Here is a 19,874-nt window from a genome sequence, read left to right as displayed (position 1 = left end):
CACACTGACCCACTTCATGACAGCAGAGGTTATATAGCACTTACCAGCACTAGCGTCATCTAACAGCATTTACAAGATCTATATACCCTGACATTAGCATGAAACATATAAATCCTTTTATTCTGCTGAGATCCTAGTGTCTAAAGCGCTTATTGAAAGAGAAAGATCTGTTGTACAGTTACTCGGACACAGAGTTCCAGTAAGTACATGACTGCCATCAACACTGTTTCGTAATGAACTACACATATTTATGACTGCAATGTTATTACTGCGAATTATTGACAACGTGTGCGCCTAGTCAATAATTTGACTTTCATATGTTTAGAAAATAGAAAACGTTTTGTGTAGGGTTAGGCCTGTCAATGAGAAAGGCCACACATTTTTCTTTTTTATTTGTGGCATTGAATTAAGTATATTGAATGAATCATTGAGTAATATATATTTTCCCATCAGATCTGTTTTTAAATATGTCCTGTGCTTGCGGACCTACAGCGAGAGTCATTATAAAGTCAGTTCATAAAGGTGAGTAGACCATCAAAACTCATAAAATACAAATAAATGATTATATGAACTGTTATGGCCGGCTGTCTTAAGAAAATACAATGATTTGTTCAATAGTAAAACCGTAGAAACCATTTTTTTTTTTTTTTTTTGCCAGGTATACCATGGCTTAAAACTGCTAGTATGTTTTATTACATTACTTTAAGCATAGATTCCCAGTATTATTACAATTATTTTTGCTATAGTAGTTGGCACTACATTTCACAGTAGTTATGCCACAAGTAAAATCATCTACAAAAACTGAATGACATGTTATATGTAACACTGGGTCTCAACAGCATGGGACAGACTAATCATTGGCTGTGTTTCAAAACCAAATGAGCTGCCTACATAGACATCATTCTGGACAACATACCCAGATAGCAACATAACTTTGGCCAAATCTGGCTTACATGACCAGCAGTCGAGATTCGTAACATGATTTCAAATGTTCAAATATCAGTGACATGCTAGAACATGCGATTCATAGTATTTTTGGGCATTGTCACATTCGAATGTTTGATGCAAATGTTCAAATATAACTGTCAGACTCAAACAGATGTTTCATAGAATGTGTTTTTGCATTATCGCATTTAAACCTTAGATTCAAATGTTCAAATATCACTTTTCGATTCATAGAATTTTTGGGCATTAACACATTTGAACGTTTGATTCAAATGTTCATATATCTCTGACGCACTGCAACATTTGATTCATAGATTTTGGGGCATTCTTGTATTTGAACGCTCGATACAAATTTCACCGATGAGGTAGAATGTTTGATTCGTAGGATTTTGGGGCATTATCACATTTGATTCACATGTTCAAATATAACTGATGTGAACTTTGATTCTTTGGGCATTATCTTTGATTCATAGAATTTTGGGGCATAATTGCATTCAAATATTTGATTCAAATGTTCAAACATAACTGACACACTACAACATTCGATACATAGCTTTTATGCATTATTGTATTCGAACGCTTGATTCAGGTGTCATGTACGTGCTACAATGTTGGATTCTTAGAATTTATGCGCATTCAATATTAAGAGTGTCTTATAATTGGTTTGGTGAAGTTTTATGACGTTTGAACACAACAGTTGACGTTGCATCTCTAACAAAAAAGTACCGTAGTATTACACCAGACGGTCATATCATGGTACTGCAGGATTCCTATTTTCATGTACCTTGGTGTACCTGGTATTTAAAAGGCAGTCCTATCTTGCGTGCTTTTTTCCTGTATGTTTTGTCTTTTTTATTTTATAGGTTTTTCTTGTTCTCGGGTTCAGCTCTTTGCTCACAGTAGACCAGTGTGTCATGAAGTTCATCTGCCGCCAGTCATACACGTGAAATGGTTTTCACAGACAGCAGTGGGTTTTGCCTCTAAAGACTCCACGCCCAGAGACAATGATGGAGGAAAGGTACATTTTAATGTTTAGATATTTGTGGGAATGTTTGTTTGACAAATCAAATATTATAGTCGTTGATGGTGTGTTATTGCAGAAGAGTGTAAGTGATGTCGGTGGAAAGCGGGCGTCTGGCACGGGAGGATCAGGTAAAGGTGGCAGTCAGCTGAGATGCCCCAAATGTGGCGAAACCTGCACACACGTGGAGACTTTTGTATGTAAGTGTCAATCGATTACCCATTTCACAGACCAATATCTGATATTAATATTAGTGGCTGACCAATATGGATCTTTCAGGATGTACAGGCTTGCAGATATATATGTTAGGATGCAATAACTGGTTTGATCTTGTTTTATCATTGAGTATCTTGTATTTTTTTCACCACAGCCTCCACGCGCTTTGTGAAATGTGAAAAGTGCCATCACTTCTTTGTGGTTCTGTCTGAGACCGTGTCTAAGAAGGGTTTGAATAAGGAGGCAGAAACCACCTCGGAGCACGCTAAAATTGCTTTTGCTCAAAAACTCCCTCCACCTCCTAAAAAGGTATGATTCATCACGCCATACAGTTCGTTTTACGTTAAGTTAATCTTTTTATGTCATTTCAACTTTTAGAATCGTAAACAGCTCAAAGCCAATCCGTTTTGTAACTGGAATTTGAGGAATGCAGAAAACAGTAGTTTAAGGGGCTTGTGTTGTCTGAACGTCCTTAGATTTATGCCTACCTCGACAAATACGTTGTCGGCCAGTCATATGCCAAGAAAGTGTTGGCAGTAGCCGTGTATAATCATTACAAGAGGATCTACAACAACATCCCAGCGGCGGCCCGACAGCAAGTGGAAGCTGAGAAACAGAGTTCACTCACTCCGAGAGGTTAGTCAGGTCTTCTAGTTACCATCTGACAACAAAATGGCACCAAATTCCCACCCTGATCTTCCAGTTCTTTTCAATACAGTTTTGTAAAGCATTCCATTGTTGGTAGTGATATTCCAATATATATATATTATTTATGTTTTAATTTTTTCCTCAACTGTACATCAAATTGGATTTAAATGTTCATAGATGTACAGTGAGGAAAATAAGTATTTGAACACCCTGCTATTTTGCAAGTTCTCCCACTTAGAAATCATGGAGGGGTCTGAAATTGTCATCGTAGGTGCATGTCCACTGTGAGAGACATAATCTAAAAAAAAAAATCCAGAAATCACAATGTATGATTTTTTAACTATTTATTTGTATGATACAGCTGCAAATAAGTATTTGAACACCTGTCTATCAGCTAGAATTCTGACCCTCAAAGACCTGTTAGTCTGCCTTTAAAATGTCCACCTCCACTCCATTTATTATGCTAAATTAGATGCACCTGTTTGAGGTCTTTAGCTGCATAAAGACACCTGTCCACCCCATACAATCAGTAAGAATCCAACTACTAACATGGCCAAGACCAAAGAGCTGTCCAAAGACACTAGAGACAAAATTGTACACCTCCACAAGGCTGGAAAGGGCTACGGGGAAATTGCCAAGCAGCTTGGTGAAAAAAGGTCCACTGTTGGAGCAATCATTAGAAAATGGAAGAAGCTAAACATGACTGTCAATCTCCCTCGGACTGGGGCCCCATGCAAGATCTCACCTCGTGGGGTCTCAATGATCCTAAGAAAGGTGAGAAATCAGCCCAGAACTACACGGGAGGAGCTGGTCAATGACCTGAAAAGAGCTGGGACCACCGTTTCCAAGGTTACTGTTGGTAATACACTAAGACGTCATGGTTTGAAATCATGCATGGCACGGAAGGTTCCCCTGCTTAAACCAGCACATGTCAAGGCCCGTCTTAAGTTTGCCAATGACCATTTGGATGATCCAGAGGAGTCATGGGAGAAAGTCATGTGGTCAGATGAGACCAAAATAGAACTTTTTGGTCATAATTCCACTAACCGTGTTTGGAGGAAGAAGAATGATGAGTACCATCCCAAGAACACCATCCCTACTGTGAAGCATGGGGGTGGGAGCATCATGCTTTGGGGGTGTTTTTCTGCACATGGGACAGGGCGACTGCACTGTATTAAGGAGAGGATGACCGGGGCCATGTATTGCGAGATTTTGGGGAACAACCTCCTTCCCTCAGTTAGAGCATTGAAGATGGGTCGAGGGTGGGTCTTCCAACATGACAATGACCCGAAGCACACAGACAGGATAACCAAGGAGTGGCTCTGTAAGAAGCATATCAAGGTTCTGGCGTGGCCTAGCCAGTCTCTAGACCTAAACCCAATAGAGAATCTTTGGAGGGAGCTCAAACTCCGTGTTTCTCAGCGACAGCCCAGAAACCTGACTGATCTAGAGAAGATCTGTGTGGAGGAGTGGGCCAAAATCCCTCCTGCAGTGTGTGCAAACCTGGTGAAAAACTACAGGAAACGTTTGACCTCTGTAATTGCAAACAAAGGCTACTGTACCAAATATTAACATTGATTTTCTCAGGTGTTCAAATACTTATTTGCAGCTGTATCATACAAATAAATAGTTAAAAAATCATACATTGTGATTTCTGGATTTTTTTTTTTAGATTATGTCTCTCACAGTGGACATGCACCTACGATGACAATTTCAGACCCCTCCATGATTTAAAAGTGGGAGAACTTGCAAAATAGCAGGGTGTTCAAATACTTATTTTCCTCACTGTATATACTTCAAAAGTCTCAAAGCATATCACCAAATATGAAGACAGCATTTTCATTTCTAGACTGACAAAACCATGTCAGCCATACCTAATCTTCAGCCCACTGCCCTGCCAATGGTTTTTGGGTCTGTATAGTTTGGCATTTGTCCAGTAGTGTGGTACTGTATATCTATAGTATTCTAGGAAACTTAAGGTGGCTCCAGAATAAGTGCTGTGAACTTTCCCCTACATTTACTGTTACACAAATCATTTTGTGTTGGTTGAGGCTGTAGTCCTGGTACAGTAAGATAACTGTCCATCTCTCTCTCTCTCGCTATAGAACTAGAGATCAGAAGACGTGAAGATGAATACAGGTTTACAAGTAAGTCTTGAGTTTTTGGACTACTTTAAATGGCTTAGCAGAGACACCTTTGATATTCCAGTGGTTAACTTCCAGATGGCCTGCTTTATTTTTCTCTTTGCATGTTAAGCATCCGTGTTTGAATAGGTTTGGCACATTGCTGACCTTCTGAAGTTACATCGATCTAGTTAACATTTCAGCTTCACAGTGGGTCTCTCTGCGTTTGGTTTCAATGTTTAGTGTGGACTCGGGCCTGCGGGGGGGGCATTGTCTGGATTGTACAGGACAGGGTTTGGAAACTAGGGCTGATGACATTATGGTGTGCCGAACAGTGACAAATTAGTTGGCACTTTTCACAGATGGGTAACAAACTGGTGTCCCATTTTTTTAAAAGCATTAAAGGAACAAGTCCCATGTTCTTTGGAGTGAGAATGTTTTGGTATTACGTTATCAAGCATAAATTGAAAATTACTTGGTTTCAAGACAAAAACAAGTTCCTGAGATATGGAATCATTATAGAAAGTAAGCAACCATGATTAATCTTATGAAAAATATTTGATTGGTGATTTAGAAATGATGAGGAATACATTATAAATTGGGACATTTAAGAAAAATAAAAAATCATACAGGAAAATAAACCCATTCAACACAAAATCTGGGGCCAAATCTGTGTTTGGTTATAGAGAGATTCAGACTGAATAGTTTCTGGGGAAAAGAAGCTTGAGGCAGCAGACTTCCTGTGGAATCATGTGTCTTTTTCATGCTTGCATAAAGAATCTGTATAATGTTAAATAAATAAGCCACGCACTAGTGGAATTGAGATGTGAAGTGTTTTGGTTGTTTTCACAGAGCTGCTTCAGATAGCTGGGATCAGTCCCCATGGCAACGCTCTGGGTGCATCTGTCCAACAACAGACCAATCAGCAAGCTCCTCAGGAGAAAAGGGGCGGGGAAGTGCTTGACTCCACCCATACTGATATTAAATTGGAGAAGAGCAACATTGTGCTGCTGGGACCTACTGGATCAGGTGACTACAACTTTTACATTTGAATACAAATTTTACTGAATTAATAATGACAGAATTTAGATTTTTTTTTACATACACCAATCAGCCACAACATTAAAACCACCTGCCTAATATTGTTTAGGTCCCCCTCGTGCCACCAAAACGGCGCCAACCCACATCTTAGAAGAGCATTCTGAGATACTTCTCACCCCAATTGTACAGAGCGGTTATCTGAGTTACCATAGACCAGGGGTCAGGATCTATGGCTCGCAAGCCACAAGTGGCTCTTTGTTAATAATCAAGTGGCTCACCAGGTGTCATGCCATAAACCAATTGCAAAGTCAATGACACTGTTTTGATTTCCTTTCTCCCAAATTTTTCGTACAGCCTACTCCTGGTGAACAAGGTTTGAAATTAAATTAACACATGCCAAATGCTGATTTTTCATGCACAGTGGCGAGTAATTTTGCTGATGTACCAGTGTGACATAGGAGGAGGGCGGGGCCGGCCTCGAGTCTGCAGCTGTGTGGCTCTCTGTCTCCCAAACTGCCGCATCCGGCTCGGCCTTTTATGTGCACCCAGGGTGTGATATAGCACCCGCCACCCACCAATTGCGACAAGGCTCAATCCAGTTCACAAGCTTCTCGTCCAAATGTATTTTATGTGCGAGAAATTTTGCTCCTCTACCAGCAACAGGTTGGTGACATCTCAGAGTGACACATGACAAGAAATGCTGTTAGTCAAAAAGACACCCTTGAAGAAACACACTTTATCATATTTTTAAGAACAGAAAAAAGAAAATCCATCAATGCTCGTGTCTGACTTACTGTTTGTTCAGAGGCTTGCAGCGCGGGGCTGTCATGTGGAACACAAAAGAGATATCACTCCTTTCATTCATCTGAAAACGTTCTGTAAGTATAAAGTAATCTCTGAGAATGCTGCAAATGATCTCCAATCACTCAGGTGCTGTGAGTTTAGTTCACTTTATTTCCACGGAGCAGTTCACTCTTAAGCTTTGTGTACGCAACTCTGTTATATATAATATATATCTTTGTATTAAAGAAACTAGATTAAATCATAAATAATATAAGACACGTTCATCTTGAACCTAAAATTGAGTTCTATTTTCTTTACTTTAAGCAGCAATGTAAAAATTAAATGTATAGCCAAAAGCAATACACACACATTCGATAAGAACACATTTATCATTAGTTTGGGAGCACAAGTGAATTTATTAGGCTTATTTATTTAGATTATTATTATCTTTGCATTTATAATTGTCTATATTGCTGTAGACTTTATCAGTTCAAACAAGTCTGGCCATTCTCTGTTGACCTCTCTCATCAACAAGACATTTCTATCCACAGAACTGCCCCTCACTGGATGTTTTTGTTTTTGGCACCATTCTGAGTAAATTCTAGAGACTGTTGTGTGTGAAAATCCCAGAAGATCAGCAGTTACAGAAATACTCAAACCAGTCCATCTGGTACCAACAAACATGCCACGCTCCAAATCACTGAGATCACATTTTTCCCCATTCTGATGGTTGATGTGAACATTAACTGAAGCTCCTGACCCATATCTGCATGAATTTATGCACTGCTGCCACATGATTGGCTGATTAGATAATCACATGGATGATTGTTGGTGCCAGATGGGCTGGTTTGAGTATTTCTGGGATTGTCATGCACAACAGTCTCTAGAATTTACTCCAAATGGTGCCAAAAAACATCCAGTGAGGGGCAGTTCTACGGTAACTTATATAACAGTACAATTGTGGTGAGAAGAATATCATGTCAGAATGCTGTTCTGAGATGTGGGTTGGCACTGTTTTGGTGGCACGAGGGGGACCTATTTGGCAGGTGCCACGATTCACTGTTGTCTGCCCTGTGTTTTGCCTCTGTCATCTGTTCCCTGTGGACTACACTTCCCATCATTCCCTGCTCTGATCACCTCCAGCTGTTCCCCATTGTTCCTCATCTGTGTTTTCATTTTCATTCCCTGATTTCTGTTCAGTCTTTGTCAGTTGTTTTGTGTTTTGACCTTCTGTGCATCCAATTCCCATCGGTCATGTTTTCTCTGTTCCAGTGATTTTACCATCGTGGATGTTTCTTTTTTTCCTGTGTTTACCCTGTTAATCTGTACTTTGTTTATCTTATTAAAGACTTTTAAGCTGCGTTTAGATCCTGCTCCTGTGACCTCCCTCCTTGTAACAGCAGGTGGTTTTAATATTGTGGCTGATCGGTGTGTGTGTATATATATATATATATACTGTGTGTGTATATATATACTGTGTGTGTATATATATATATATATATATATATATATATATATATATATATATATATATATAACTGAATATATTCATAGAATGTTTTAATTAGTCCAATTTTGATGTTTGATAATTTTGTATTGTAAAAATGTAAAACCTAAAGTTCTCATTAATTGAGAAATCAAGTTGTCTTAATTAAACACATTGAAATGTCAAATATCTAAGTTACTTGAACTTATGTCTGGTATACCCACAATGGCTTCGGCTTAAAATATTTAATTGTTTCCTTTGTCAAAGGGAACATATGGGGGCATTTAAATAGTTGGTATTAAGAATTCAAAGAGGTTTTAGCTGTGTTGTAGTATTATTTATGATGTTTTGTTGCAAATGATGCTTTAAGGGTGATCTGGGTCCCCTTTGGTCTCATTGTGTGTGTTTATTTAATGATTGATCCAGAATCAGATATAACTTCATTATTAAAGCTGTTATTGGATGACCTACATTTTTGTACGTTCAGTTAAAATTATTAAGTAGAAACAACAACACTTAAATCGCAAGTACAAGTTAAATTGACTTGCATCTATTTACCTTAAACACCAAGTTAAGTGAACGTAGTTACACAAGTTTTGAAGATGAGTTTGCTAAATCAATTCAATAGAGTCAGTGTATTTTCAGTGTATATTGAATTTGTGTTTCTTAATTCTGATGTTTTTGGTGTTTGATCATAATAGGTAAAACCCTATTGGCACAGACTCTGGCTAAATGTTTGGATGTGCCCTTCGCTATCTGCGATTGTACCACCCTGACCCAGGCTGGTTATGTGGGGGAGGACATTGAATCCGTTATTGCCAAACTTCTGCAGGACGCCAATTACTCAGTGGATAAAGCCCAGCAAGGTCAGACTCACAGACTTAACTCCCGCTTTTTACATTTTTAATTTTATCGTTGTGCATTGGTGAATATATCATAAATGTCTGACCGTATTTTAAAACAAGTAATACTTACAAAATTAACTGCAATAAGTAGGGCTGTCAATTTAACATTCATTTAGCGTGATTAATTATATGAAAAATAACATGCCTCCTGACCTACGTTACGTAAATTGGAGCAATTCATGCTTGAAATACATGTAACTTTGTGTATTTCCGAGGTGCATCAGCAGGGGGCAGTCTGCGTGCCTCAACCAACCTCACAAGCGGCAACAGAAATAGAGCCGCTCAAACACGACGCGTTCTTGACAGCTGGATGAAGCACAACAGAATGCAGAGACCTCAAGACAATTAAAAATAGTGCTGATGCGAAGCAAGAACGCGTCCTGTGAGTACAGGACAGATTGAGGAACTCAATTGCAAAATGGTTTGCTGTCGACTGTTGGCTTATGTTCAAAATATTGACTTAAAATATTGATCCACAATGGGATCAGCGTTTTGTATACTCGTCTGCCAAAATAATGCGATATACACTATGTGGCCAAAGGAACCTTCAAAACCATAGGCATCAATTTCTCCCTTTGGTGCAATAACAACTTCCACTCTTCTGGGAAGGCTTTCCACTATACTGTATGTAGTGACGTGGCTGCAGGGATTTGCTCCCATTCAGTTACAAGTGCAACACTGAGGTCTGGCACTGATGTTGGGCGATGGGGCCTGGCTTTCAGATGGCATTCCAATTCACCACAAAGGTGTTCAGTGGGGTTCAGGTCTGGGCTTAGTGTAGGCCAGTCAGTTTCTTCCACATCAGACACCGTAAACCATTTCTTTATGGACTTTGCTTTGTGCACAGGGGCCGAATGCCCTAGAATGGCCGAATGCCATTGTTTGGAGTAGAATTATGATTTATCTTCACTGGTATTAACGGAGGTACCAAACTCTTTAATTAGAAGGGGGAGTCCACATATTTTTGCCATATAGTGTATTTCAATTATTATATTTATTATCCAGACTGCTACCAAAAATAATTGATTGCGACTAATTTAAAATCTAGTCGCCAATGGCAGCAGTCAGGTTGTGTGCATTCAGATGCGGTTTCATCAGATATGATCTTGTGAGTTATTGAATACATCTGTAGAGTGTGCCCCAGTGTCTCGCGGCGCTTTTCACAAGTTCTGTTGTGATGATGAGCTCGCTGCACCGCACGCAACAACAAACCCAGCACGAGAGAGTCATGAACAAATTTCTCTTTTGAACCGGATCTTTTTCATGAATCACCTGAAAAGAACTGAGGGTTTGAAGCATAGGTTAGCAGTTTGAATCAAAGTCACTTTCTCAGCGAATCAGATGTAGTGTCAGTGAGTTCACAACTAGGAGCGCAAACATTTAAAAATAAGAGGATGTTTTTTGGGCATCTTTATAATTAAAAGTCCCGCATTATGTACCACTTTTTTTTCTAAAAGCTAACCTACTGATATAGTATTTAAACATATTATTAGTGGTCATTGCGAAGCAAAGTATCACTATTATAATCTCGCATACTTATTATTATTTTTTTTGTTCTGTACACTTTTTCGGCACCTAACTCGTCCCACACCTGTTGCCGTAGACCCATAAATGAGGTGTCAAAATGACCGGCCTATTGAGGACACCTGTGCTATGACATTTCTGAGAGTTGGGGGTACAGTGCAGCCTTGGGGGCCACAAAAACATCTAAAAAATTCCCATAGGGTACTATGGGAAGAGATTTTTTTCCTACTATGACAAGTCAATATCAGAAATGTGTCAGATCATATCTCCCAATCAGAATGTTGTAGAAACTTGGGAATTGACTCCTTTCAGTCAGGCTTTCAATCAGCCAATAAGAATCTGGTTATTGGCTAGCCATGCACTAGCAACCATTTAGAGCACCCTAGGAACCATTAAACTTCCATTCAAAATAGCTGAGAGGGATATCTTCGGATCAGAATGTTCTAGAGACATGAGAGTTGGCTTGTTTTACTTGGGTGAGCAATCGGTCCTCAGGCACTTGGAAACTACTTAGTCACCCCCTAGCAACCATTTAGAGTGACCTAGCAACCAAATCCCATTGACTTCCGTTCAAAAATTTTGGGGTGCAGAGATATGGGCTTTGCAATTCGGTTGCTAGGGTAAGCACATGTGGTTGCTAGGCAGTTGATGTCCTGAGTCACTGATGTCATGCATGCCAACAATGAATTCTTAATGACATTCTGATCCAGAGATACCATCCATGGGATTTTGAATGGAAGTCAATGGTATTTGGTTGCTAGTGTGCTCTAAATGGTTGCTAGTTTATGTATAAGTATTTTCCATGATGATACTTGAAGACTGATTGTTCACCCAATTAAAACATTCAGGCTTCAAGTATCATCATCATCTAGTGTCAAGTATCATCATCATCAGCAAGTTGCTAGGCATTGCTATCTTGATTTTGCAATTCGCTAGGCATTGATAATTAATTAGATTAATTAACCAGCATGTCATGTAATTAATTTGATTCACAATTTTGATCGATTTACAGCCTTAGCAATTTTTTTTAATAGTTAAGCAAGTGCCTTACTGCACACTGCACAATGTAAAACAATGCCGTCTACTTCTTCATTTAATAACTGATGTCACTGTCTTTCATTATGAGGAGCAAATTTAAAATGCCTCCATGCTTGGCCTTTGTGTATTTCAGTGTTATACTTAAGCTTTTTGATTCCTCATCCTTAGTAAAATTAAGGTTTTATATTTTTATATTTTAGACTTTCTAGTCTGTGACTCATTGCCATTGTTTTGCAGGGATAGTGTTCTTGGACGAGGTGGATAAGATCGGCAGTGTGCCTGGCATTCATCAGCTCAGAGATGTTGGGGGTGAAGGAGTTCAGCAGGTGTGTGATTACATCAAACACATCATATCTCTCTCAATACACTGCATCATAACTGAACTACTAACCCATTTAACTATTTTACATGGCTGTAAAACACTTATCATACAATCAATGTCTGAATGTTGACTAGTGCAGAAATAAATGAACATTAGTGTATATATATATATATACTGTATATATTAGTCACCCACAGTGCGACCATCTGTAGGATTTGGTGGCACTGGTTCTATTGCTCTGAATGTAAGTCTGGATCCCTGTATTGTGTATATCGAGAAGAGGAGAGGTCCGAGCACTGAACCTTGCAGTATACCGGTTGTTAGCTCATGTGACATAAATACCTCTCTCCTCAAAGATACCCTTGAAGGATCAATCTGTTTGGTAGGACTTATACCAGTAAAGGACAGTGCCTGTGATGCTCAATGCAGAGAGGATAAACCGTAGAGTCTGGTAATTTACTGTGTCAAAAGCAACATTATAGTCATAGTTATTATACATCTGCACAGGGTTTGCTGAAACTCCTTGAGGGAACCATCGTTAATGTTCCAGAGAAGAACAGCAGGAAGTTGAGAGGAGAGACTGTGCAGGTGGATACAACCAACATCCTGTTTGTGGCATCAGGTGCCTTTAATGGGCTGGACAGGATTATCAGCTGCAGGAAAAATGAGAAGGTGATTCAATGAGAAGGTCCTGTTTAAAGATTATTTTTATAATTGTATATAAATATATACAGTTTCTTCACCATTTCTTCTGATTTATTTATCAGTATATTGCATTCTCCTGTGCCCTACAGTATCTTGGTTTTGGTGCACCATCTAACCTGGGCAAGGGACGTCGAGCTGCAGCAGCTGCAGATTTGGCCAACAGCTCAGGGAATGAGTTAGACGCCATGGCAGAGATTGAGGAGAAGGACCGGCTCCTGAGGAACGTTGAGGCACGAGACCTCATTGAGTTTGGCATGATCCCGGAGTTTGTGGGCCGTCTGCCTGTGGTGGTGCCACTGCACAGTCTGGACGAGCAGATGCTGGTGCAGATTCTTACAGAGCCTCGTAATGCTGTGGTCCCCCAGTATCAGGCACTCTTCAGTATGGATAGAGTATGTACATATACAGTACGCTTACCAACCAATATCATGGGCATCACACTTGCATGTTTCAGTATTTTAAACTCATTATCTGTGTTTAAGACAAGCATCACTATTACTTTTGCTCATAATTCGGGTCAGTGCATTGCATTCGACCCCATGTAATACAAATTGCATTATAATGACTAAGTCTGCTAATTTTGTGCTGGACATGACAGAAATCATAACTTTAGGTCAGTCAGATTCATTCTGTTACTTGTAATGTTTTTGATTCACTTCAAAGACTCATTTGTTCAGGAATGGCACTACACGCTGTAGATTCAAATTCATTCGGGAATCAGACTACACTCGTCGTGCTGCTGGGAACAGGTCTATACTGGTTTCGCTGTTTGTTTTGCATTGTAAAGTCAAAAGGATTTAGTCCATGAAAGTCGTTTGTTCGGGAATCGGACTACACTGGTTGCATTGTGTTTCACACTGTAGATTCAAAAGAATTAGCTCATAAAGAGTCAATCATTTGGGAATTGGACTACATTAGTCGCATGGTGTGTTTCGCACTGTAGGTTCAAAATAACCAGCTCATAAGAGTAATTTGTTTGGGAATCAGATTACATTTATTGTGCTGGGATTTCAGTGCTGTAGATTAAAAAGAATGGGCTCATATGGGTAAATTGTCTTGGAATTGGACTACAGTGGATGCTCTGTGTGTTTCACGCTGTAGATTCAGAAGAAGGGCAGCGCTGCCTCTGAATCGGGCAGCAGGAAACACTGTCAAAATATTTTAGCACTGGGGGGGCCTGGGTAGCTCTGCAAGTAAAAACACTGACTACCCTAGCAATGTTCAAAAATATTCCGAAAATCAAACTGTATAGAATTGTAAAGCACTGTAGCATTGTGGTAGCAAGTTTTGAATGGACAAACATCGCTCACATTTTCTGAAAGTGTAAAAATCTTGTTATTTATCTTCTGGTCCTGTGGCTTTGTTTCAGTGTGAGTTGAATGTAACTCCAGATGCTTTGAGGGCAATCGCTCGTCTGGCACTGGAACGGAAAACAGGTGCCAGAGGCCTTCGCTCCATCATGGTAAATAGCTGGAATCATAACTTGATGTCATCCATGACCTTATGATGTAATGTAAGTTGTTCTCTGATGTGTGAAATGTCTGTTCCTCCAGGAGAAGCTCCTGCTCGAGCCCATGTTTGAGGTCCCTCACTCGGACATCATGGCTGTTGAACTGACTAAGGAGGTGGTCCAGGGCAAGTGTGAACCACGCTATATTAGGTACTGTTAATCATCATTCATAAACCTGAAGTGACAAAGAAAACTTTAAGCTAATTTACAAATCGACAACATTTTTGACATGAAGTACCATTTTTTTTAGGTTTTGTTAATCAGTGTACCAAGTGGTTAGTTTACCCAAAAATGGAACCCATATGCTGTTATTTTTGTCAATGGAATGCAAATGGAGATTTTTTTAACAATCATCACTCAGCTTTTTTCATACAATGGCAGGTCATAGTGATTCAGTGCCCCAGGACAGGGAGGGAATGCATAACGTATTGAGTGGTAACACAAAACTTGTTGCAAGGGAACACAACTATTGTGAGCGAACGTGAAACTATTTTTCAAAGTAAATTCCCTTGCTCTCTTCTAAGGGGCTCTGTTTAGTGACTCATGTGCTGTGTACCAAGTCTTCTGAAGTCATACAATGTTTTTTGTCCATAATTTAACAGGCCAAAATGTAAGTTGTTATTCACTGGAAATCTTCCTCGCCTCTTCAGCTCTCTAATATCCTTCTCCATTCCACATTTTATAACTGCCGCGCAGCATACCAGAACCTGTGATGTGACGTAAATGACGTCATACCTGGTACAGTGTTTTGACGCACCAATTTTAAAAATCTGAACGCAGACACATATGAGATTTTACAGCTTCAAATTCAAAAGTACTATTGCCATGTGATAAACATTATAGTATTTATTACAAGCATTTCACTGCTATCCTAAAAGAGTTTGTGTAAAAATAAAGTCTGATTTGTGTTTCAGAGCTCCTCCTAAAGAAACTGAGGAAGAGTTTGACTCCGGCATTGAGGAAGAGAACTGGCCCAGACACGCCGACGCTGCTAACAACTGAACGTGAAGTTGCCCATTTAAGATCATGCTATTATTACTCCAGACAGCAAACTTCTGAATCACCATAAAGTACCATAAAGCTGGACCTGAGCAGAGAACAGTGTTTTTCATAGACTTTTACAAACACTTAAATGACAGCACAACAAACATCAGTTTTACCCATTAATACACATGACTTGTGTATTAACACAACGAGAAAAGACATGAAAAGTATTGTTTAAAAAACAGTTACACTAAAATAGTGAAGCTCTGTCAAATTTTCAATCTATGGGGATTGGTAACATTTCTATCTGTCTAAAGATAATTTCTTATAAAGACTTTAGAGTGGATTTCTGTCAGTGTTTGTGGGACATTAGAAGGGAAGCATACTGATTATGTGAATCTGAATTTGAGTATTTCTGGTGCATAATACACCTCTCACATGGGCCATTTCAACGGGATGCCATTTACCAGACTGATATCACAGCTGTGGGATTTTCTTAAGGCTCTTTTTTAACCATGATGTGAATATCTAAAACACAAACCTCAGTGAATGGTGTTAAACAGATGTAGTTTGTATGATTTACAATTTGGGACAATCTGTAGTTTAAAAGCTGAACAAATACAATTGTATAATAAAGTAAAGCACAATGTTTCCGTTCGATAGTCATAAATATATATATATATAGTTGTTTACATACATCTTAACCAATTACATTAAACTCAGTTTTTCACAATTCCTGATATTTAAACATAGAAAACATTCTCTGTCTTAGGTCAGTTAGGATCACAAGTTTATTTTAAGAATGTGAAATATCAGAATAATAGAAGAGAGAATGATTTATGTCAGCTTTTATTTCTTTCATCACATTCCGATTGGGTCAGAAGTTTACATACACTTTAGCCAAATACATATTAACCCAGTTTTTCACATTTTCATGACATTTAAACATAGAAAACATTCTCTGTCTTAGGTCAGTTAGGATCACTACTTTATTTTAAGAATGTGAAATGTCAGAATAATAGTCGAGAGAATGATTTATGTCAGCTTTTATTTCTTTCATCACATTCCGATTGGTTCAGAAGTTTACATACACTTTGTTAGTATTTGGTAGCATTACCTTTAAATTGTTTAACTTGGGTCAAATGTTTTGGGTAGCCTTCCACAAGCTTCTCGCAATAAGTTGCTGGAATTTTTGGCACATTTCTCCAAACAGAACTGGTGTAACTGAGTCAGGTTTGTTGGCCTCATTGATCACACATGCGTTTTCAGTTCTGCCCAAAATTTTCTATCAGATTGAGATCAAGACTTTGCGATGACCACTCCAATACCTTGACTTTGTTGTCCTTTGGAGGTGTGCTTGGGGTCATTGTCCATGTGTGACCGAGCTTTAACTTCATGGTTGATGTTGCTTCAATATATCTACATCATTTTCCTTCCTCATGATTCCATCTATTTTGTGAAGTTCACCAGTCCCTCCTGCAGCAAAGCACCTCCAAAACATGATTCTGCCACCCCCATGCTTCACGGTTGGGATGGTGTTCTTCGACTTGCGAGTCTCACCCTTTTTCCTCCAAACATAATGATGGTCATTATGACCAAACTGATCAATTTGTGTTTAATAAGAGCAGAGGAAATTTCTCCAAAAAGTAAGATCTTTGTCTCCATGTGAACTTGCAAACTGTATTCTGGCTTTTTATGGTGGTTTTAGAGCATTGGCTTCTTCCTCGCTGAGCAGCCTTTCAGGTTATGCCAATATAGAACATGTTTTACTGTGGATATAGATACTTGTCTACCTGTTTCCACCAGCATCTTCACAAGGTCATTTCCTGTAGTTCTGGGATTGATTTGCATTTTTTGCACCAAACTATGTTCATCTCTAGGAGACAGAATGCTGCATCTTCCTGAGTGGTATGATGGTGTTTATAATTGCATACTATTGTTTGTACAGATGAACATGGTACCTTCAGGCATTTGGAAATTGCATCCAAGGATAAACCAGTCTTGTGGAGGTCCTCAAATGGTTTTTCTGAGGTCTTTGCTGACTTGTTTAGATTTTCCCATGATGTCAAGCAAAGAGGCACTGAGTTTGAAGGTAGGCCTTAAAATACATCCACAGGTACACCTCCAATTGACTCAAATTAGCCTATCAGAAGCTAATTGTCTAAAGGTGAAAAATTGACATAATTGTATGGAATTTTCCAAGATCCTTAAAGGCTCAGTTAATTTGTGACCCACTGGAATTGTGATTTAGTCAATTAAATGTGAAACATTCTGTCTGTAAACAATATATAATAAGAATTCCTTACATTTATATAGCATTTTTCTAGGCACTTTCTAAGTGCTTTACACTTTATATAGGGGGAATCTCCTCAACCACCAGCAGTGTGCAGCATCCACCTAGTCCTAGATGATGCGACGGCAGCCATAGTGCGCCAGAGCGCCAGAGTGGGACGTCTCGTTTGTACTTTAAACTTTTCACTCAAATTGTTATGCTGATAATTTAGTTAGTACGATTTTTCTTTTTTAAATTAGAAAAATGCAAAGTATAATTAGTAATGATGTGTAATATATATTTTATTATACAGTACTAGGGTGTATGCACTGCTTTAAAATTCTTCATGGAAATTGTCCCTGTTTTTTTCTCTGCACCATGTCTTTCATTACCATTCAAGAAAAAACATCAACGTAATACTTATTGTGTTGAGTCTCATAGAATTTATAGATAATAATTGTTTAAAGACATAAATAAAATTTGTATCTTTGTAACATGAGTTTGAGTGATGATGAAAGCTTCTAAAATGCCTTAAAGATCAATGAAATGAAGTAATCGTACACATTTGTAGTTTTCATATGTTGGGCTTCTTGTGTAAAGTCCTCTGGATGGCAGCACAGAGCAGCAGCATCAGTTTTATGTTGGCCTTTGTATTTATGCTTGTCAGTTTTTATTATGGTGACTGCTCAACTTATTGTTAAAGTTTTCATTTGGTTCAGCCACTGCAATATGCTGTTACAAACAAATGAGTGAAAGATCTCGTCCACAATGTTGAAGCGCAAGAGTTACAAGACCCCAAATGTAAATGGAAGTTTTGTAGTTTTGACATCATCTAAATCCTAGTGTACTCCCTAAAAGTTGACAAAACTAACTTTTAGTAGATGTACACATTTACAATTTAAGTCCTTTTGACATTTAAGCACATGCAGGATATGAATATAATTATAGATATTGTATTATATTTTTACTAGTTAAAATGCTTATTCTTGATATCATCATGATAGTGAAAATGCAATATTTGATGTATACGAATAGTATACAGTAGTTAGGTTTGCATTAGTAAAAATGTTCATTGTGATGATGTCATTACTCACAGAAATGCCCTTTACTGATGTCAAAACTGGAATTTCGTCTATTAAAAACATAATTATATATCATATCTGTAACTATTTTCCCTAGTAGAATTTCACAGTGATCTGTCATTCACCAAAACAAAACAGTTACAGATATCTATAAATAATTATTTACTATTTGAAAACATAGATTTGCAATGCATTTCTTACTAGTACAGATGATTATTTTTATATCAATCACTACATTTTTACTAGTGCAAATGCCCATTCCTGATATTAACATTTTTCACTAGTAAGAAGTATGATATGTGTATTTGAAATTTAAATGAGTAAGACATTAATGATAGATATCTGTACTATGTTTTGAATAGGAGTCAATGACAGATCATTGTGAAATTCTACTAATGCAAACTTGCAGTAATTACTGATATCAAGAATAAGCATTGTCACAAATGGAAATTAAATAGCAGATTTTCACGTCAAGCATGTGATTAAAAGTCCATCTGTCTTGCAACAGTCTCTTTCGGGAAAACAGATCAACATATTTATGACATGAGGTCTTTAGGTGCTTAAAGTAGGTCAGAAAGGACATATAAACAGTTAAAAGTTAGCATTGCATATAATTTTACAAACACCTGCACACAGGCAATGCTACACTTGTTCCATGAAAAAAAGCTTTTCAAACATTTTGCTCCACCTTTAATTGGATAGTTCACCAAAAAATTAGAATGATCTCATCATGTATTCACCCTCATGTGGTCCCAGATGTGTGTGACTTTCTTTCTTCAACAGAACACAAACAGAGATTTGTAGAAGAATATATCAGCTCTGTAAGTCCATTCAATGCAAGTGAATGATGACCAGAACTTTGAAGCTCCAAAAAGCACATAATGCAGCATAAAAGTAACAAGACTCCAGTGGTTATATCCATTTCTTCTGAAGCAATGTGATCCTTTTTAACTATAAATCTCCACCTTGGACCAGCTCCAGCCAGTAGGTGTCTGAACGTGAAAGTCACTTCCACACCAGAATGTAGGAGAGGAATGTAGATTTACAGTTTTTAAAGAACTAAAATCTGGTTCTCACCCACACATATCATATCACTTCAGAAGACATGGATTAAACCACTGGAATCTTTAGAATAAAATATATGCTGCATTTATGTGATTTTTGTAGCTTCAAAGTTCTAGACCCTGTTGACTTGCATTGTATGGACCTACAGAGCTAAAATATTCTTCTTAAAATCTTCATTTGTGTTCTGTAGAAGAAAGAAAGTCA

General features: G+C 38.3%; 1 protein-coding gene across 1 annotated transcript; it reads left to right on the top strand.

Annotated features, from left to right (window-relative positions):
- On the top strand, nucleotides 1–19,817 carry clpxb (caseinolytic mitochondrial matrix peptidase chaperone subunit Xb). Its single transcript, XM_052122926.1, has 15 exons — nucleotides 1–199; nucleotides 454–522; nucleotides 1,809–1,963; nucleotides 2,046–2,166; nucleotides 2,337–2,491; nucleotides 2,659–2,818; nucleotides 4,936–4,977; nucleotides 5,806–5,982; nucleotides 8,965–9,129; nucleotides 11,968–12,056; nucleotides 12,560–12,724; nucleotides 12,847–13,149; nucleotides 14,127–14,219; nucleotides 14,311–14,417; nucleotides 15,182–19,817. The coding sequence occupies exons 2-15, from the start codon at nucleotides 468–470 to the stop codon at nucleotides 15,267–15,269; spliced, it is 1,875 nt and encodes a 624-aa protein (XP_051978886.1). The 5' UTR covers nucleotides 1–199; nucleotides 454–467; the 3' UTR covers nucleotides 15,270–19,817.
- The last annotated feature ends 57 nt before the right edge of the window (nucleotides 19,818–19,874 follow it).

Source organism: Xyrauchen texanus, chromosome 49 (assembly GCF_025860055.1).
Source record: "Xyrauchen texanus isolate HMW12.3.18 chromosome 49, RBS_HiC_50CHRs, whole genome shotgun sequence".
NCBI classification, from domain to species: domain Eukaryota; kingdom Metazoa; phylum Chordata; class Actinopteri; order Cypriniformes; family Catostomidae; genus Xyrauchen; species Xyrauchen texanus.
This window is presented reverse-complemented; position numbering and strand designations above follow the sequence as displayed.